The following is a 16494-nucleotide window of genomic DNA, read 5'->3' as shown; positions in this document are numbered from 1 at the left end:
GAAAATCTCAACACTGTGTATTTGCTTTCACGCGGGCCCACTGTGTGTGCGTAAATGTGTGTTTTTTCTTTCTGACGTCCCCCCCAAATGATCGATTTGGTTGCTGTTTCAATCACAGGTGAGGAGCATCTAGAATAATCCAGGTCGCGTATGATGGCACGAAAAGTCTTCATGGCGGATGAGCATCATCACCCTGCTCTACGCTTTTAGCCTCTTTACAGTGCTGCCTTGTCTAATCATGTTCAAGCAGCATTGTACAGGGCTATGACAGCATAGAGAGCTGTGCGGCTCGGGCACTGCGTTTCCCTGACCCCGTGGATGGCAGCCAACTAATGACATCATCCGTTTAAAAACACAAACTGCGAGGACTGCATGTGATCTGCCACTGAGCTGTGTCTTTTAGGTTCATGTCTTTTAGTTAAAGGCGTACATGCACTGCATTACGTCGGACTGTTAAAACGTGTGCACATCAAGAGCTCATTGGGTTGAATTATCCAGATTTCTTTGTTAGTACCATCTGATTGTGCTGCTTCTGCATGAACCCAAGTCTCTTAACATGTAGGCTCCAGTGCATCTGATTTACTGCCAAATAAACCTCATGCTCACAGCCAAATATATCAGGTTTTTAATATATATATATATAAACAGCAGGGTCTGTTCTCTAAACAACTTGAGGGTTTTGTAGATTTATCAGCACTGCACAAAAATGTAGTTAAAATGCTTTCATTGAATATGGGTGAGGTTTATGTCTACTTACATTTTGCCTGCCTAGTTTTACTGATATCATGACGGTGCCTGTGTGGAGCCAGTTCTGCTGTGGCGCCTTTTGAAAACCAGTCTATATTCTGAAAGATTTGAGAACCTTAAATTATGTGAGGAAAATTGCAGTAGTTACCATGGGCAGAAAATTATGGTAACCAGAACCAGCTTATCTATAATTTCTTGCCCCTCCCATAGCCTCCAACTTCAACAGTCTCTAACCCAGCAATCATGGGAAGGAAGCTTTTTTGGCACTGGGTGCTCTTTTCGTAAAAGGAAACGCCTGGAACTGGTTCTACATTGGCATCTACACTGAACTGATGCAAAATGATTATCTCATAAAATTCTGTTTTAATGTATGTAATATCATGGAATATAACACAAAAAAGATCACAGATCCCAAATTTCCAGCTATTTTTCATCAGTAAATATACAGAAACACCTTCAGATGGGCTATAAAAGTGCCCTCTTTAAACATTGATATTGATTTTTCCACTAATCATCTACTTAGCTCTGTGACTAGAATAGTAAAACCATGAGAAGCACAAACCCTGTTGCTACATAAGCTATTGTTTGTGATGGATCGCCAGAGCTTTAAATAATGAGGTCAGCATATGTAAAGGATCCACACAGAAATTCAAACTGCTCCAATCTTTTGTTTGTCATGGGCAGCCGATAAAATAAAGGTGGTTTAACATAAGGTTGAAGTGAAGCAGGAATTATTTTGATTTGTACACAATAACAGAATTATTTCTTAATATATAAAAATTACTAGGGTCAATATTATTGAAAAACTGACCCTTTTATTGAGCCATAGCACAAACTACTGTGTGTAATGTAATGTTAAAACTGAGGGTCAAGTCAGGTCAGTGTCAAGAACTAGAGTGAGTATCATCATCAAGAAATTCAGAGAGAACCACACAGTACAGATGAAGCCTGGCAGAGGTGGGAAAGGAAAGACTTCAAAGACTCTGGGAATAAAACTAGTGAGAGATGTGTCTAAAGACCCCAGCGCAGCTGCCAAGATGCTGGTGTGTGACTTAGTCAAGTGGAATTGTAGTCTCAAAGAAGAGAATCGCTAGAATCCTGCACAGGGATTGACTCGCAGACCAAGAAAAACTCCATTTCTGCAGAAGAGATATCTTCAAGCCAGACTGAAGTATGCTAAGGACAACCAGAGAAAGGGTGTGCATACTGGAAGCACATCCTTTGGTCAGATGATCAGAAGAGCACTTTGGCCTTGCTATGTTTGGAGAAAGAAGGGAGATGTGTAGAACCCAAAGAACACTGTCCTCACAGTGAAACAGTGATAGGACACCGTGCTGTGGTGACACTGCATAGCATGTGGAACTAGGAATCTCATCAAGGTGGAAGGAATTATGAAGAAAGAAGGGTGTGTCAAGATTTTGTAAGATACAAACCTGAGTCTCAGTCGTCCTTTTGCTTGCCAGTATGACAATTACCCAAAATATATATATATATATTGTTCTTGGTAAGAAACTCCATACCTGTAACTTCAAAGTATAGTACACAGGTAAACTGTGCTTCATGTCAACATACAGACTTCATGGCTGGGGCTGGAGCATCTTCTACAGAACTCCATGTTCTTAGTCGTTTAGGTAATTCTTTATGTTCGAGGTTGCCATGAGTACAAACATCTGAAGTGCCTGAAGCATTTGCACAGTACTGTGTATGAATTTTTAATGCTAGGTTTGAACAGTACTTGCCTGTAAACAACGTTCCAGTTTGCTGCCTTCTGCTGGCTGCAAACTGAGCGCTTGACTTTCACTCCTGGTGCTGAGTGTCTGTTATCCCGGACTCTGTCTGATATGGGATTATGTAATGAGAGCATTGTTAATGAAGGGGCCTCCTCACTAATTAACTAACAAGCTTAGGCTTGCAAGAGAGGAAGCAAGTTCATGACTCCTCAGTGGACCTATTTGACTGCCTGTTTAGAGATTCGAACAAAGATCTTTGAATGAGGATTTTGCAATAACCTAAACTTGTGACCTTCAAATGATGCTTCAACATGCACACACGAGCAAAACCAAAATCCATGAATTCACAGATTTTATTACAAATTCAAATCTTTGCTAACAATGGCCCTGGAGAAAGAGTCCTGCTGTATGGACTTTCACTGCCTGCGTATTATTACAGTCCCTTTGTAGGGTCCCAAGGAAAGAAGGAGTGATGTCGTTTCAGGCACTTAACACCCTCACTGGCTGCAGCTCGCACACGGATGTAGGCCATTCTCATTGCACGAAGTACACTTCAGGGCTTTGAAGGAATCCGTGAAGCAGTTACGAAACACAGACATCTTGCTGCCATGGCACATCGGGCACGGGATGAAGGCGTAGCCCCCGCAGGTCTGGCACGTCTGGGGATGCTGTACCCTCTAAAACGGACAGACAGGTTCATTTAAATAATAAATACAAACAGGACTGACTACCACTAAAGAACTTACCCATTAATAAAATTACACCAGGCAGGCATAACATTAAACACACTGACATCTGACATAAATAACAATATTCATTTTAATACGATGCAACATTCTGCTAGGAGATTTTGGGCCTGCACACTTGCACTAAAACCCAAGTAGCCAGCTCAATAAGAAACAGCTTTAAGTGTTCGCATGCTTCAGATACCAATGTGATTGAGCATCTGCAGAAGAAGTTTTGACTCCTACCTAATGTTAGGTCTGGTGCATGTCCTTTTTGTCTAACTTGTACAAAACCTGAGCTTTTAGCAATGACTGATAGATCAACATGAAACCAAAAGGTCTCTGAAGTCACTAATAAGTGCTTGTCAGGAGTACCTCGATCCAGGTTAAGAGCAAAACGAGACTGTGCTTTTTAGGTTGTGACTCCTAAGCTGTCAAACTCTCTTCCATTGGATGTTTCTTCTTGAAAAGCAACATATGAATACAGTTTGCTTTTTTTACCCAGCAACATGCCCCCTTGGGCCCGCGTGAGAGCACTGTGGGCAGACCCACACAGCCCAGAAGAATTTCCTTTTGGCTGTCCAAAAGAGCAGAACTACTACGGGCCCCACAAGGACTGGACTACATGGGGCCCACATGGGTTTTCTGTGGGCAACCCATAGTGGATTTACATATAGAAAATTTATGCAGGAGCCCCAGAAAGTGTGGGTTTAGCCTGCCCCATAGTTCACCCACAGATGCCAACTCTGTGCCCACACAGGCATGTTTGCTGGGTATTTTCTCCTATGCAGGAGAGTTTTTGCCAATTTATTCCTGCTTTTAGTTTTATATTTAATGGGCTTGCGTGAGAGCTAACAACCTTCTTTTCTCAATGTGTGATAGAAGGAAAATAAGCATAATAATATTATTTTAAACACAGCTTCCTTTCCAAATTGCTCAGCTGCAGAGCTGCAGATATGAATCAAGCCATGTCAGTGGTCAGTTCTGGACAGATTTTTGCATGCATGACCTTTCGGAGCTGCATACTTTTGTTTAATACCATGCAGTGACTGTATCCATGGCTTAAATGTCACGATACTGCTTTGTATTCACTTGTTTGTGGTTTGTACTCTGAAAAAAGCCCAGTGAATGTGCTGCAGCTCAGTGTGAAGCAGTAATGGTTGGTACATGTTCAGTTTGTGCTACAAATCCATCTGCTCAGTGTTGATGTGTTTGAAAGAATCAATAACAGGACCTCCATTATTAATGGTTGCCTATTGATGTGCACGCATGTTTTACAATGCAGTTTACTTGTGTTTTATTTATGGCATTGCTAGTTAGGGAACTTTGTGCTGCTGTTTGCATCTGTATGTGTTCACCTCAGTGGCTTTCAACCAAAGAAATCCAGTCATTCATTATAAATGTGATTACCTTAAGATTTAATATTATACGTATTCAGGCAAATCTAAAATGCAGCATTTAAATAATGTAACATCTGTGTGGGCCAAATGAAGCAGTTCACTTCACAGTCAAATCTGTTATGCACATTGTGATTTCTGAGGCACACTGAGAGGAACTAACCTCAATTTTTGTCAGAAGATCTTGCAGCTCTCCTGATTCATTCATGCCAAGTATCTTCTCAGCACCCTGCCGATTAAAAAGAGTAATCCTCCGTCTTTAATTAAGTCATTGCAGATGTATCATACATTGATCTCAGGTAATATTATGCAGGAGCGGAGAGAACTGACCCCAAGGTAGTGTCCATCAATGAACACGACTGGTAACGAAGGAGGTTCTCCCACACGTTTGCAACGCGCCTCCAGTTCCTTCCCGTACTCACTGTCCAGCGCGATGTTCTTTTCCATGAACTTCACTCTGTGGTTCTGAAAGATCTTTCTAACCAGCTCGCAGCGCTCGAACGTCGTCCTAACCACACGGAAACTCGTAGTGTAGATGACTATCCGCCCAAACTCCAGGGATAAATCCATCTACGAGGAAGCACAAATAAAGTTAAAGGATTCATAGTTTTTATTCAAACCATGTGTGGATTAAGTCATCCATCCCACTCTGAACACTCTGTATCTGTACTGTATCTCATGTAGTGGTATTTCCTGTGTTGTGTAGATATATATACATGAGTATTTAGCATACTTGGCGCCATTTTCCAAGAATCTTTCACGAAATTAACAGCAGCTACACTTACCATTTTATTTGTTGCTATTAAATAAGGAAGAATAATATGAAGAGGAAACAAATGAGGCATTTTCAAGGAGTTTTAATCCCAAAATGAGGTTTTTTTACTTAATAGTGGTACATGTTTCAGAAAGCTATATATTACAGTCTTTTTACAGCCTTGAAATAAATTTACACTTCGGAGACTTGAAACTTGTCCAATATAGCAATTTTATTTTATCAGCATTAACTTTTTTGGTCAAAGTTTATTTTAATTCTCCTCTGTTGAACTTGAAATTATAAATTATATAGTTACAAAGTCTTGTACTTGTACGTGTACTTGTTGAACCCTTTCCTTTGGGCTCAGATCAGGCTGTTCTACCTTGATTCACGTTTAAACCACACTCTACGAGAAAGATAATCTCACTTAAGAGGGATAAGCAACATAATCTAGTCTGGTCACGCTGTGTCTTCACCTCATACTACTTTACAGAGAATAGTTTGGTAGAGATGACCTTCTTTCTTTCACTTTTGCATCAATATACGGGCCAGGTGATACCTCAGAATAACAAACAGTCCAGTAATACTAGAAAGCAAAGTTCTGAGAATTCATTAATCTGATTAGTTTCTCTTGAAACAGATAATGAAATGCATCATCAATCTTTCATTGTTCTGTGACCTTGTCCTCTATTCTAAGCTTTCATCCTGGTCACACATGTTGCCCCTTCCTGTAACTAGACTTGACACCGACGGGAACTCGTGTAAAAACCGTCCGAGTAAAAATGCAACAAGTTAAATCAATTCGATTAACCCAGGCTCGTTCACATGTACTTACACTGTTGGAATTAGGAAGATTTTCAAACAGCGTCTGACCTGCGCTGACTTTGTGCTTGACACCTCTCACAGTCCCATTTTTGCTGAGTATGTTGACCCTTTTGGTGGTGAACATCCAGTCCTTGGTGGCCCCTGCATACACGAGCAAGTCGTCGGGCTCATTCTCACTGTCCAGCTCGGAGCCCAGGTATCCAAACACGTGTCCATGTGCATCTCCACTTGTAGAGGGGGTGCTGGCTCGTTCAGCATCAGAGCTGCTGGTGCAGTCTGAATCCAGGGAGTCTGAAGGCCCCTCATCTTTGAACATCTCCTTTAGCACCCGGCCACTGTTCCCCGAAGCCACGCGGAACCTCACCCGCTTCTGTGGCTTCTCCTGTCCCGCCGTCACCATTGTCCCCTCCATCGTAAACCCTCTGCCACATCACATGGTCCACAACACTGTAGTCCAGCTCTTTCGTACTCATGCGGAGGTGAATGTAGGCCTCAGACACACTGTTTTGTTTCCCGTGGATTACTACCACGTTTAATCCTCGCAGCTTGAACAGATCTAAAAACAACTGAGCGCCTGTAAGCTGCCTAACAGTCACACAACCTGTAAATAATACATGCATTTCTACCATGGCAACCTACCAGGCTAGTCTCAAGTAAAATGATCGTAGTCTCTGAATTATTCATTGCAATTTACACAGTTTTCAACAGCACATTGACAGAAAACCTCATATGCTTTAATCAAACAAACATTTCCCCCTCTTGAGATGAAATGACAGCTGACACTGTCTGCATCAGATAAGCCAATATTTCAACATTTATTACAGTTATCTCGTTACTTTCTTCCCACAAGCTTGTGTTACGTCCCTCTGCAGCTTTTAATCGTCTCAGTGTTTTCAGCTGGTGCTAATTGGCCACACCTAGTCAGGTGTGGATAAAAGCATACCTGAGGCAAGCTTTCCGGCAGTGCACTAGTCTTTGCCTTGGTGGCACCAGCCATTTTAGCCAACCTGGTTTTCCATTTTAGGATGAAACCGCTTCTCACCCACACTCTGTTATTCATCTCCTTTTTTTTATGTTGCGGCTTTTGAGCCGGGTCGTAACAGCTTGTAATGAGGGTTGTGTTCTGGTTTTATACACATGCAAAACATGTAAAACAACTACAAGTACCCAGCAAAAAAGCCCAAACACACATTTGATTGAGTCTTTCACACCTTTTGTCCAGAGAGTGACATCTTAACAGCTGGATAAATTGATTCCCAGAGGATTAATCTCTCTGACTTTTGTGATGTCCCAGCAGTTATTCTTATGCCAATATTATGTAAATTTGTTTAAAAAAATAAAATGTTTTTTTAATGGGAAAAAGAGAAAAGAAGATAAAAATTCTTTCAGACTAACCTTTCGCGTGCTTAAACAAACACTAAGTCATTAAACTAACACAACAGTACATTCCTTAAAAACTTTAGCAAACATTCCTAATCAGCAGATGCTGCAAGCATGTTGACATTATTAGCGGATCCGAAGCCTCGCAGTTGTTCTGGTTTCTCTGAACTCCTTTAACACTGAACTGTGTTAACAGTAAATCCACAATGCACTTTATTCAAGCATACCTTTTTACTTTTACTTTATATGTTTGTGTATAGTTTAAACTTAATGTTTTACAGTGGAAATGCCGAATAGACTCAGAACAAGTTGCCAAAGTTGCATATAGCAGACTAAATCAAACAGTATTCTAAAAGTAACAACTGTAAATGTATATGTGAAGATAAACCAGTGAAGTGGTGAAGGATTCAAATGCACACAGTAGTTCTGCAAGTATTCACAATTTTACAGGCCAGGTTCTACTCTTATTCTGAAAAATGCGTCACTCCAGTTTCAGTAACATACTGGAGCTTTTCTGCCATCTTAAAGTGAGGTGAAGTGACACCGAGGTGGATATTCCTCGTGCACTGAGCGCCTGCAGAGAGAAGAGGAAGACCGATAAAGTGTCACGGTGACTCAATACAGCAACATGTCCTCTGAGATGTCTCGGCCAGTTTTTCTGTGTCACAGGTGATGAAGCGGGTCCCTGGAGATGTGACGCATCAGCTTGCAGCGGTGACAGCACCACTCTGTTTGAGTGCTCCAGTTTGGCCCCTCAGGTGAGAGCTACAACCACACACACAAATACACTCTATGCCACCTCATTTCAATCACTGGAGAAAATCCATCTGTGAAAGTCCAATGTGTCAAACTAATATTTAGTGGCATCCCGAGGCTGGGGCTGCTTTATGGGTCTGGCTCTGGTTCCAGCTTTTATTGACTCTCCCTTAAACTGTCTTTTATTAAAAGCACATCACTGCAGCTATTACAGTGTGGCCTGTGTAGGTGTATTGTAAATTATTGCTGCTAACAGATAAAGATTTTCTGATCATTACCTTTCCTGGACTTTCACCCGTAAGTGTCTTGAAAACCTGCATTTCTCATGGTGGCTTTCGATCACGTTTTCTTTCCAAGTTAGGCCGGTTTGATATTTCACTCGAGGCATCTGTGTGAACCGTTTTAGTCAGTTTTAGTTTTTCGCACTGCTAATGAGTACAGGTGGTAAAAGCAGCCCTTGCAACAGCTTGGATTTAGCGTCATTTGACTCCAGACTCGTGAAGATGTCAGTTAAAGGAACCCTGCGATGTTTTCTTGGAGACAAAGGTTTTGTCCACATGTAGGATTACTTACCAGACTGCTCTCTGTGTATCATAGTGGTCCAAACATGTATTATTAAATCTGTTTTTATTTAGTCACAGACATCTTTTTAACTGAGGTAACATTTTTTTTTTCATTTTAGGATCTTATTGTCCCACGTAAACAGTGTTAAACAATTATTAGGAAAATATTCACAGTGCATTTAACTACAGCCCAAAACATACACAGCACTGATTAAGCAGAGGACAAACTTTACAAACTTTACAGAATATTTTACAGTTCCAGGTTCAGCAATAAAAACTGGATTTGAACTTCATTTTGGGGACATAATCCAAACGTTGAATGCTTTGGGAAAAGTAGGTCATGGTTCAGATGAGAGTTTTTGTCTAAATTCATAATTTTCAACAAAATCTGAGTTTTATGGTTACGATCATTAAATAGGTCAAATTTATTGTCCTCTGTCTCTCTTCCACAGCATGTCTTTTATCCTGTCTTCCTTCTCTCACCCGAAATGGCCGCACCTCCCTGAGCCTGGTTCTGTCGGAGGTTTCTTCCTGTTAACGGGGAGTTTTTTCCTTCCTATTGTCAACAAAGCGCTTGCTGGGTTTTTCTCTGTATGTGTGATTGTAGGGTCGACCTTACAATATAAAGCGCCTTGAGGCGACTGCTGTTGTGATTTGGTGCTGTGTAAATAATATTGAATTGAATTTACTTAAGATAAGATAAGATAAGATAACCTTTATTAGTCCCACGTGTGGGACTAATAAAGCTCGAATTTCCCAGAGGAACCCACCCGAGGGATTAATAAAGTTCTATCTAATCTAATCTAAATTTGTTTTGTCACAGCAGGAAGTGGACAGTGCAAAAGTTATGACGCAAAAATTAGAATACAATAAGAATAAATACAGTACACAGCTGTACAGAATAGAATAAAATAAAATACTATATACAGTAGAATAAAATAGAATAAAAATATACAATAAGATAAAAATAGAATACGAATGCTATATACAACTGAGTAAAAATACAACGATGACAGAAAGGATTATTGCACTTAGTATTATTGCATATGTATGGATGTGTGTGCTTGATCAGTTAAAGTCTTTATTATGGAGTCTGACAGCAGTGGGGAGGAAAGACCTGCGAAATCTCTCCGTCCCACACCGTGGGTGCCGCAGTCTCCCACTGAAGGAGCTGCTCAGTGCTGTCACAGTCTGCTGCATGGGGTGGGAGACGTTGTCCATCAGGGATGACAGCTTAGCCGCCGTTCTCCTGTCACTCACCACCTCCACTGGGTCCAGAGGGCATCCTAGAACAGAGCTGGCCCTTCAGATCACCCTGTTCAGTCTCTTCCTGTCCCCAGCAGAGATGCTGCCGCCCCAGCAGACCACACCATAAAAGATAGCAGAAGCCACCACAGAGTCATAGAAGGTCTTCAGGAGTGGGCCCTCCACTCCAAACGACCTGAGTCTCCGCAGCAGGTACAGCCTGCTCTGCCCTTTCCTGTAGAGGGCGTCTGAGTTATGAGTCCAGTCCAGTCTGTTGTTCAGATGAACACCAAGGTACCTGTAGCTGTCCACAGCCTCAATGTCCATACCTTGGATGTTCAGTGGTTGCAGTGGAGAATGCTTGTGCCTGCGGAAGTCTACCACCAGTTCCTTGGTTTTACTGGCGTTGATCTGGAGGTAGTTCAGCTGGCACCAGTCCACAAAGTCTTGAGTCAGACCTCTGTACTCCTTGTCGTCCCCATCAGTGATGAGGCCGACTATTGCAGAGTCATCAGAGAACTTCTGCAGGAAGCACTGGGTGGAATTGTGGGAGAAGTCTGCAGTGTAGATGGTGAAGAGGAACGGAGCCAGAACCGTTCCCTGTGGGGCCCCCGTACTGCAGATGACCCTGTCCGACACACAGCCCTGAATCCTCACATACTGTGGTCGGTCGGTGAGGTAGTCCAAAATCCAGGTAGTGAGGTGATGGTCCACTCCAGAGTTCTCCAGCTTGTCCTTCAGAACCGAGGGAAGAATAGTGTTGAAGGCACTGGAGAAATCAAAGAACATGATTCTCACAGTGCTTCCAGCGGTCTCCAGGTGAGCGAGGGAACGATGTAGGAGGTGAATGACGGCATCATCCGCGCCAATGCGGATGATGCCGTCATAAACACTATTCTTTTAATTGTAATAAAAGGCCCATTTACATATAGTTTTCATTTGAATTGGTTTGTTTGCGCCTTTAAGCACCACTATGTCTACACACCAGCTTTTCACCTGAAACAAAAGAGTCCTCTGTGGGTTCCTGCCAACAAAAGAGGCACTACAATATTAGATGATTCAAGATTAATTAAACACATTACCATGTTTTTTGCCTCCTTAAAGGCAGGGAGGGGGCATGCCTATCTGAAATTCAGTTAAATATGCCCACGCCATGTTGTGTCAAGCAGCCATTTTATCACACTTTGCCACATTTAGACAGGAGAGCACTGTGATAGTGATAGGCTATTCAACTTGAAGAGCTTATCTCTCAGCCTGGCTCATCAGCAGCACTAATATAACCTCAGCAGCCACCTCTACTGCCATTAAAAAAGTCATTTGAAAGGATTAATACTGTAACGCTCTCTAATTTCACTGCTGATTGTCGGCTCGCCTGCTACTAAGTGGGAAAAGTCAAACGGCGCGGGGTGAAAAATGGCTTCCATGCGTCCTGAATAAACATGAATATTCAGCATGATTTCCTTTCATGTTTACCTCAGTCTATGGCTGGTCTGCAGTACTGAGCTCTCATGCCAGAGAGAAAAACTACGTTGGAGATTGTCTGTAAGTTACTCCTACAGTTCGTTAAACGTATCGTTTGACAGGATGTACGCCAGATATCATCAGTTATAGTGAGCAGGTCAAATGACTATGCAGTGACTCACCACTTGTGAGTGGTTGGCCAATGAACCGTTTCCCCCTTCCCCGACTAGAGATCAACATCCACAAGGGGGCAGAGTGCAATTTAATTACAGCTAAATGTCACTCTGCCCAATCACGCCCTCAAGAGCTGTAGGCAAGGAATGAAAGATAGAGCTGCAGGTTGCAGCTGCATCCAGCCTCCTGGTTTGATTAGTCTTCACACAGGGACCGGTAATTCGTGATAGAAAGTGATGAAAAAACTGATCCAGACCAGCTGTGTAGGTGTTGGACTGATGTAACCTGGGAAGGCAGACGTTTAACTTTAACTTTTAACAAACAAAAAAGAGAGAAATCAGTGGATCCCAACTTTCTTTTTATTGCTTCAGAGCACAAAATTTTAATTAAAGTGTACCTGAAAGACAGTTCATTCAACGAGTTTTCTTTGTGTAAGGATGTAACTCTTATAAAGATTTAAATTTCCTCCTAATTTGGGTTACTTACACAAATATAGTGAAGATACCAGTGAGGAAAATATCCTCTTTTTTATCCTCCACTGTAAGCACCGATACCTTTTTAATACCTTCTGGGATAGGATCCAGTGAAGTTGTTGCAGGGTTTAAGCGGCCTTAGTATTTTCTCTCTAGGCAGCAGCAAAGTGGCTCAAAGTATTTTCCTGCAGAAGCAAAGAGCCCCCAGATAGGGGCTTACACACATCATCATTTATAAGCTGGTTATTCAGGATGATTTTTGTGAGCTATCTCTGGAGGACACTACAAATTCATTTTAGTTTGATGCAGGGAAAGTGACAGCGAGGCTTTTAGAGACAGGTTACTGGGGCTTATCAGGTGCTTCTGATTTAAGTTAAAGCGAGGACTTGTATAGTTGTCATGTTATATTCAGCAGCAGCCAGAGACAGCCCTGTTTCTGCATGTTTTTTTAATGCATTTGCTCAACATTTCTCTGAACAGTTTGTAGTGTTGTAGCAGAATTTTGTCAGTTAGCCAAACTCCAGATAGCTGGCTGTGCATCATCTTTACGTGGCCATGTTTATCTTGCAAAGTCTTCACTTCAGAGTCACCAAAAAGCATGCTGGAAGCTGATGTCTATCAAAATAGGTTCACCAAACTGTTATTCTAAGGGGCATCGATGACTTTTACTATATCTCATCGCATATTTTCCAATATTTGTAGAGGTATTTCAATCTGGATCAAAGTGGTCTGCTGGTAGAGCAACACTGCAAGTCTTTAAGCCATGCAACTACCTCAGCCAGAAAAAGGCTTTTAAAGTAAACTGAAAATTTCCACTGATCAGAGTGTATGACCTTCAGCAAAAAGAAAAATTATGAAAACTTAAAAGCTAAAACCTGAGATTAAGTCCCTGTTAAATTTTTAAGTTTGCTCAATTTAAAAAAAAAAAAATGAACAAGCTCTAATTTTGTTAAGAGACAAAATATCAACCAAGGATCCAGAAAAAACACATCGCAGTAATAAATTGATTTATATGTCACTGAGTGAAATAAGGATTTAAACCCCTACAAACCAGCCAGAATTCTAGTTGTGTGCCCATGTGGTGCACAGATGATAGTCAATCAACCAATCTATTACAGATAAACCTTTTAACCACCATAGGCAAGACCATAGAGCTGTCAGAGGACGTCAAGGACAAGTTTATAGACCTTCCACAAGAATGCAAGTACAGGACTTTGCCAGTGAACATGTTAATGATTCAGAGAAGGCTTGGGAGAAAGTGATGTGGCCAGATGAAACCAAAATCGAGCTCTTTGACATTAACTCAGCCTGGTGTGTTAGAAGGTAAAGAAGTGCTGAGTATGATCCAAAGAACGTGATCCATGCATGGAGGTGGAAAAGTTAGGCTTTGGGGACGACTTCACCGCATTGACGTGCCAATAGATGGGTCCATATAGTGTAAAATCTCAGACAAGAACCTCCTTCCTTCAGCCAGAACACTGAAGATGGTTTTCCAGCATGATGATGACACAAAACACATACTCAAGACAACAAAGGAGGGGCTAAAGAAGAAGCCCATTAAGATCATGGAGTGGCCTTTTCAGTCTCCAGACTGGTGGCTGAAGAAAGTGACAGCCAAGAAATGTGAAGGACTTAGAGAGTTTCTTTAAAGACTAATGGGCCAGAATCTCTCCTGATATGTGTGCAAATCTGGTGACCAACTACACCATTTGCCAACAAGGGTTTCTCCAACAAGTACTACTTCATTTTTTGTTTGGGAATCAAATGCTTATTTCACTCAATGACAGCAACTCAATTTATGACCTTTTGTTTGTAACATGCTTTTTCATGATTTTTAGTTGATATTCTGTCTCTCAAAATGAAACTACAATAAAAACGAGAAACTGCTCATTTCTTTGTAGTTGAGCAAACTGACCAATTCAGCCGCTGATCAGATAATCGTTCCCCCACTGTATTAGAGCATGTTGGTGACAGTTTCCATAGAGCACTTAGGCTACAGTGGATCTACCTTTACTTCACTGTAGGCTGGTTTACCATGGCGCCCATATGCAATCGTGCTAGTTGCAATAATACATTTAAATTAGTGGGTAACTTATAGCTGATTTAAAATATTAATTCTATGATTTTCTGAAGTCCCACTGATTCTTTACTTTAATTTTGATCACAGACACTCTCATTGTAGGTATATTTACACTTCTATATTTGATCAAAAGAGTAAAGAAGTCTTTTTAGGTCACTCTGATAAAGATATAAATAAACGGATAAAAACACTCTTTCCGTTTGAAACTGACACAGATTTCGACGGTGGTACAAATTTGGACGGCTGCTTGAATGATTCATTGTTTGGACTGGATGTGCTATAAGACAGAAAACCAGAGCAACTCGCACATAATCGAAGAGGCAGGCTTCTTGTCACTGTTGCTTAGCAACCATGGGAGCTACAGAGCCAAATCCCTATGGTGGCGAGCTGATGTTGAATTAGGAGTGGGGGGAGAGAAAGGAAATCTTTGGGAGAGATGTGTCTCTCTAGTAAGAGGAGGAGGAGGTGAAGATGTTCAGGTATTTTGGATGCAGTTCATCTTGACCTCATGCAAAACATTGTGTGTTTTGTTTTTCCTCTTTTCCTGCTGAGAAGAGGACTTACAGTGCCACTGAAGGTGACACCCCCCCCCCCCCCCCCCCCCCCCCCAAGAACACAGTCTGCAGACTTTGTGTGGAAGATGTGCAGCCGAAGATGTAGAAGTATAATCTCATTTCCCTCTAATCCCCACCACAGTGAAATGATTTTAATTTATACAGGAATAAGGATAAAAATAGGAGGAGAGCCTCCTAAATCATTCCCATCAAAGAGTTTTAGATCAGATGAAAATATGCACTGAATCTCTCAGCTGGAACAAAAAGAACTGTGGAAATACTGTTGGTGAGAAATAGACATCAGACAGCTGTAGTGTATCTGCAGTTCTCTCAAGCAACTGCAGTGGTGCTGGTGCTGTACAAATGCTGTCTCCAGTGTGATTTGCATTCCAACTGCAGAGGGAAAGAGGACCCACTTTGATTTGCTGTATGCACAGCAGACAGGCAGCACAGCCTCGTTCTTTTGCATGTATATTGTCCTTTAAGTCCTATTTCAGGTTCCCGATCGTCCAAGTTAGAGCAGATTCATGACAGGCGAGTGACACTGATGAGAGCTAGAGTAAGTCACCCTGGATTAGATCTTCTGCTGAGCTCATCTCTAGACAATAATCACATAATAACACGGTGACTTATACTACAGTCTGTTTACAACTGTTTGATCCTGTTATTTTTGACAGTGTTTTCACCAATCTGTCACTTCAAAACTCTTTCATTTGTTGCTTTTTTGCATGAGTTTATTTTTACATCTTCCCAGAACTGCTTATTGTGGAGATGACTGATAATTTATTTCATTAGTTTGGGTACTTGTAAAGAAAAATGCACTGTTCTATTGATCAGAGACATTAGTTTTGACACAACACCCGTGTGCCAGAGTGGCCAATCCATACAGACATTTTTGTCAGTTTCTTTTTCTCTGCAAAAGATTATGCTGAAGGTAAAGCCTCAGGACTTATTAAAGTCTCTGTATAGATGAACCATGTGTATTTTTGTTGTGCGTACATATTGAATGCTGGTGAATAATGGTAACTGTTGCAGCATCAGAGTGACTTGCAGATTGATTGCAGTTCTCTATCAGTGCATTTTTTTCCTGCGTTTAACGGAAAGTACAGTGCAGTAATTCAAACACGTCCTTTACTTCATACATGTGTGGTACAATATATTAACATCTTATTTCTGTCACTATAAGACAGTTTTTATTGCTTTAGCGATTCAAAGGTTAACACTTCCTGGATATCAGTGTTTCATCACTATTTGAATAGGATTAGGGTCATTTTTGCAAGAGCAAAATCCACAAAATCATCACACACATTGAATAAAATGGCCATAAATGGAATTAATGACACTGTAAAGCTTATGTGTCACTTGAGTGCCTTTAATTGAGAAAAACAAAGCAAGAGTAAAAGGAGAAAACCAACTTTTATGAGCACATGATTTTTGTTAAATATTAACCACTGATAAAATCTAACAATGTGTAATCTTGTAAAATGATACTTAACGGCATGGGGGTAAGCTTTAACCCCAGCTATTAATGTTGGCAGTGCTTTTGTAACCAACTCTCTTTCTCAAAATGTCAGTATTCAGTGTTCATCTTTATTTGCCACGATTTATACTTATTAAATAATAACCACTG

General features: G+C 41.2%; 1 protein-coding gene across 1 annotated transcript; it reads right to left on the bottom strand.

Moving 5' to 3' along the window:
- Positions 1-2949: 2949 nt before the first annotated feature.
- On the bottom strand, positions 2950-6834 carry grxcr1a (glutaredoxin and cysteine rich domain containing 1 a). The gene is made up of 4 exons (XM_085383007.1): positions 6189-6834; positions 4930-5169; positions 4763-4828; positions 2950-3154 (listed from the first exon to the last, which is right to left on the bottom strand). Exons 1-4 carry the CDS (start codon positions 6588-6590, stop codon positions 2975-2977), a joined length of 888 nt encoding a protein of 295 aa, XP_085239133.1. The 5' UTR covers positions 6591-6834; the 3' UTR covers positions 2950-2974.
- Between the last annotated feature and the right edge of the window lie 9660 nt (positions 6835-16494).

This window comes from Rhamphochromis longiceps, linkage group LG2, assembly GCF_057381845.1.
Source record: "Rhamphochromis longiceps isolate RC_006_pf linkage group LG2, R_longiceps_female_GT1.1, whole genome shotgun sequence".
Lineage (NCBI taxonomy): Eukaryota > Metazoa > Chordata > Actinopteri > Cichliformes > Cichlidae > Rhamphochromis > Rhamphochromis longiceps.
The sequence above is the reverse complement of the archived record's forward strand: the minus strand, read 5'-3'. Positions and strand labels throughout refer to the sequence as shown.

Excerpts from the sequence above, each read along its gene's own strand:
- grxcr1a (XM_085383007.1), bottom strand. The coding sequence starts at position 6,590 with ATGGAGGGGACAATGGTGACGGCGGGACAGGAGAAGCCACAGAAGCGG. Across the intron at positions 5,170-6,188 it reads ATCTTCCTAATTCCAACAGT|ATGGATTTATCCCTGGAGTT; the intron begins GTAAGTACATGT and ends GCTTCCTCGTAG. Across the intron at positions 3,155-4,762 it reads ATCTTCTGACAAAAATTGAG|AGGGTACAGCATCCCCAGAC; the intron begins GTTAGTTCCTCT and ends TGTCCGTTTTAG.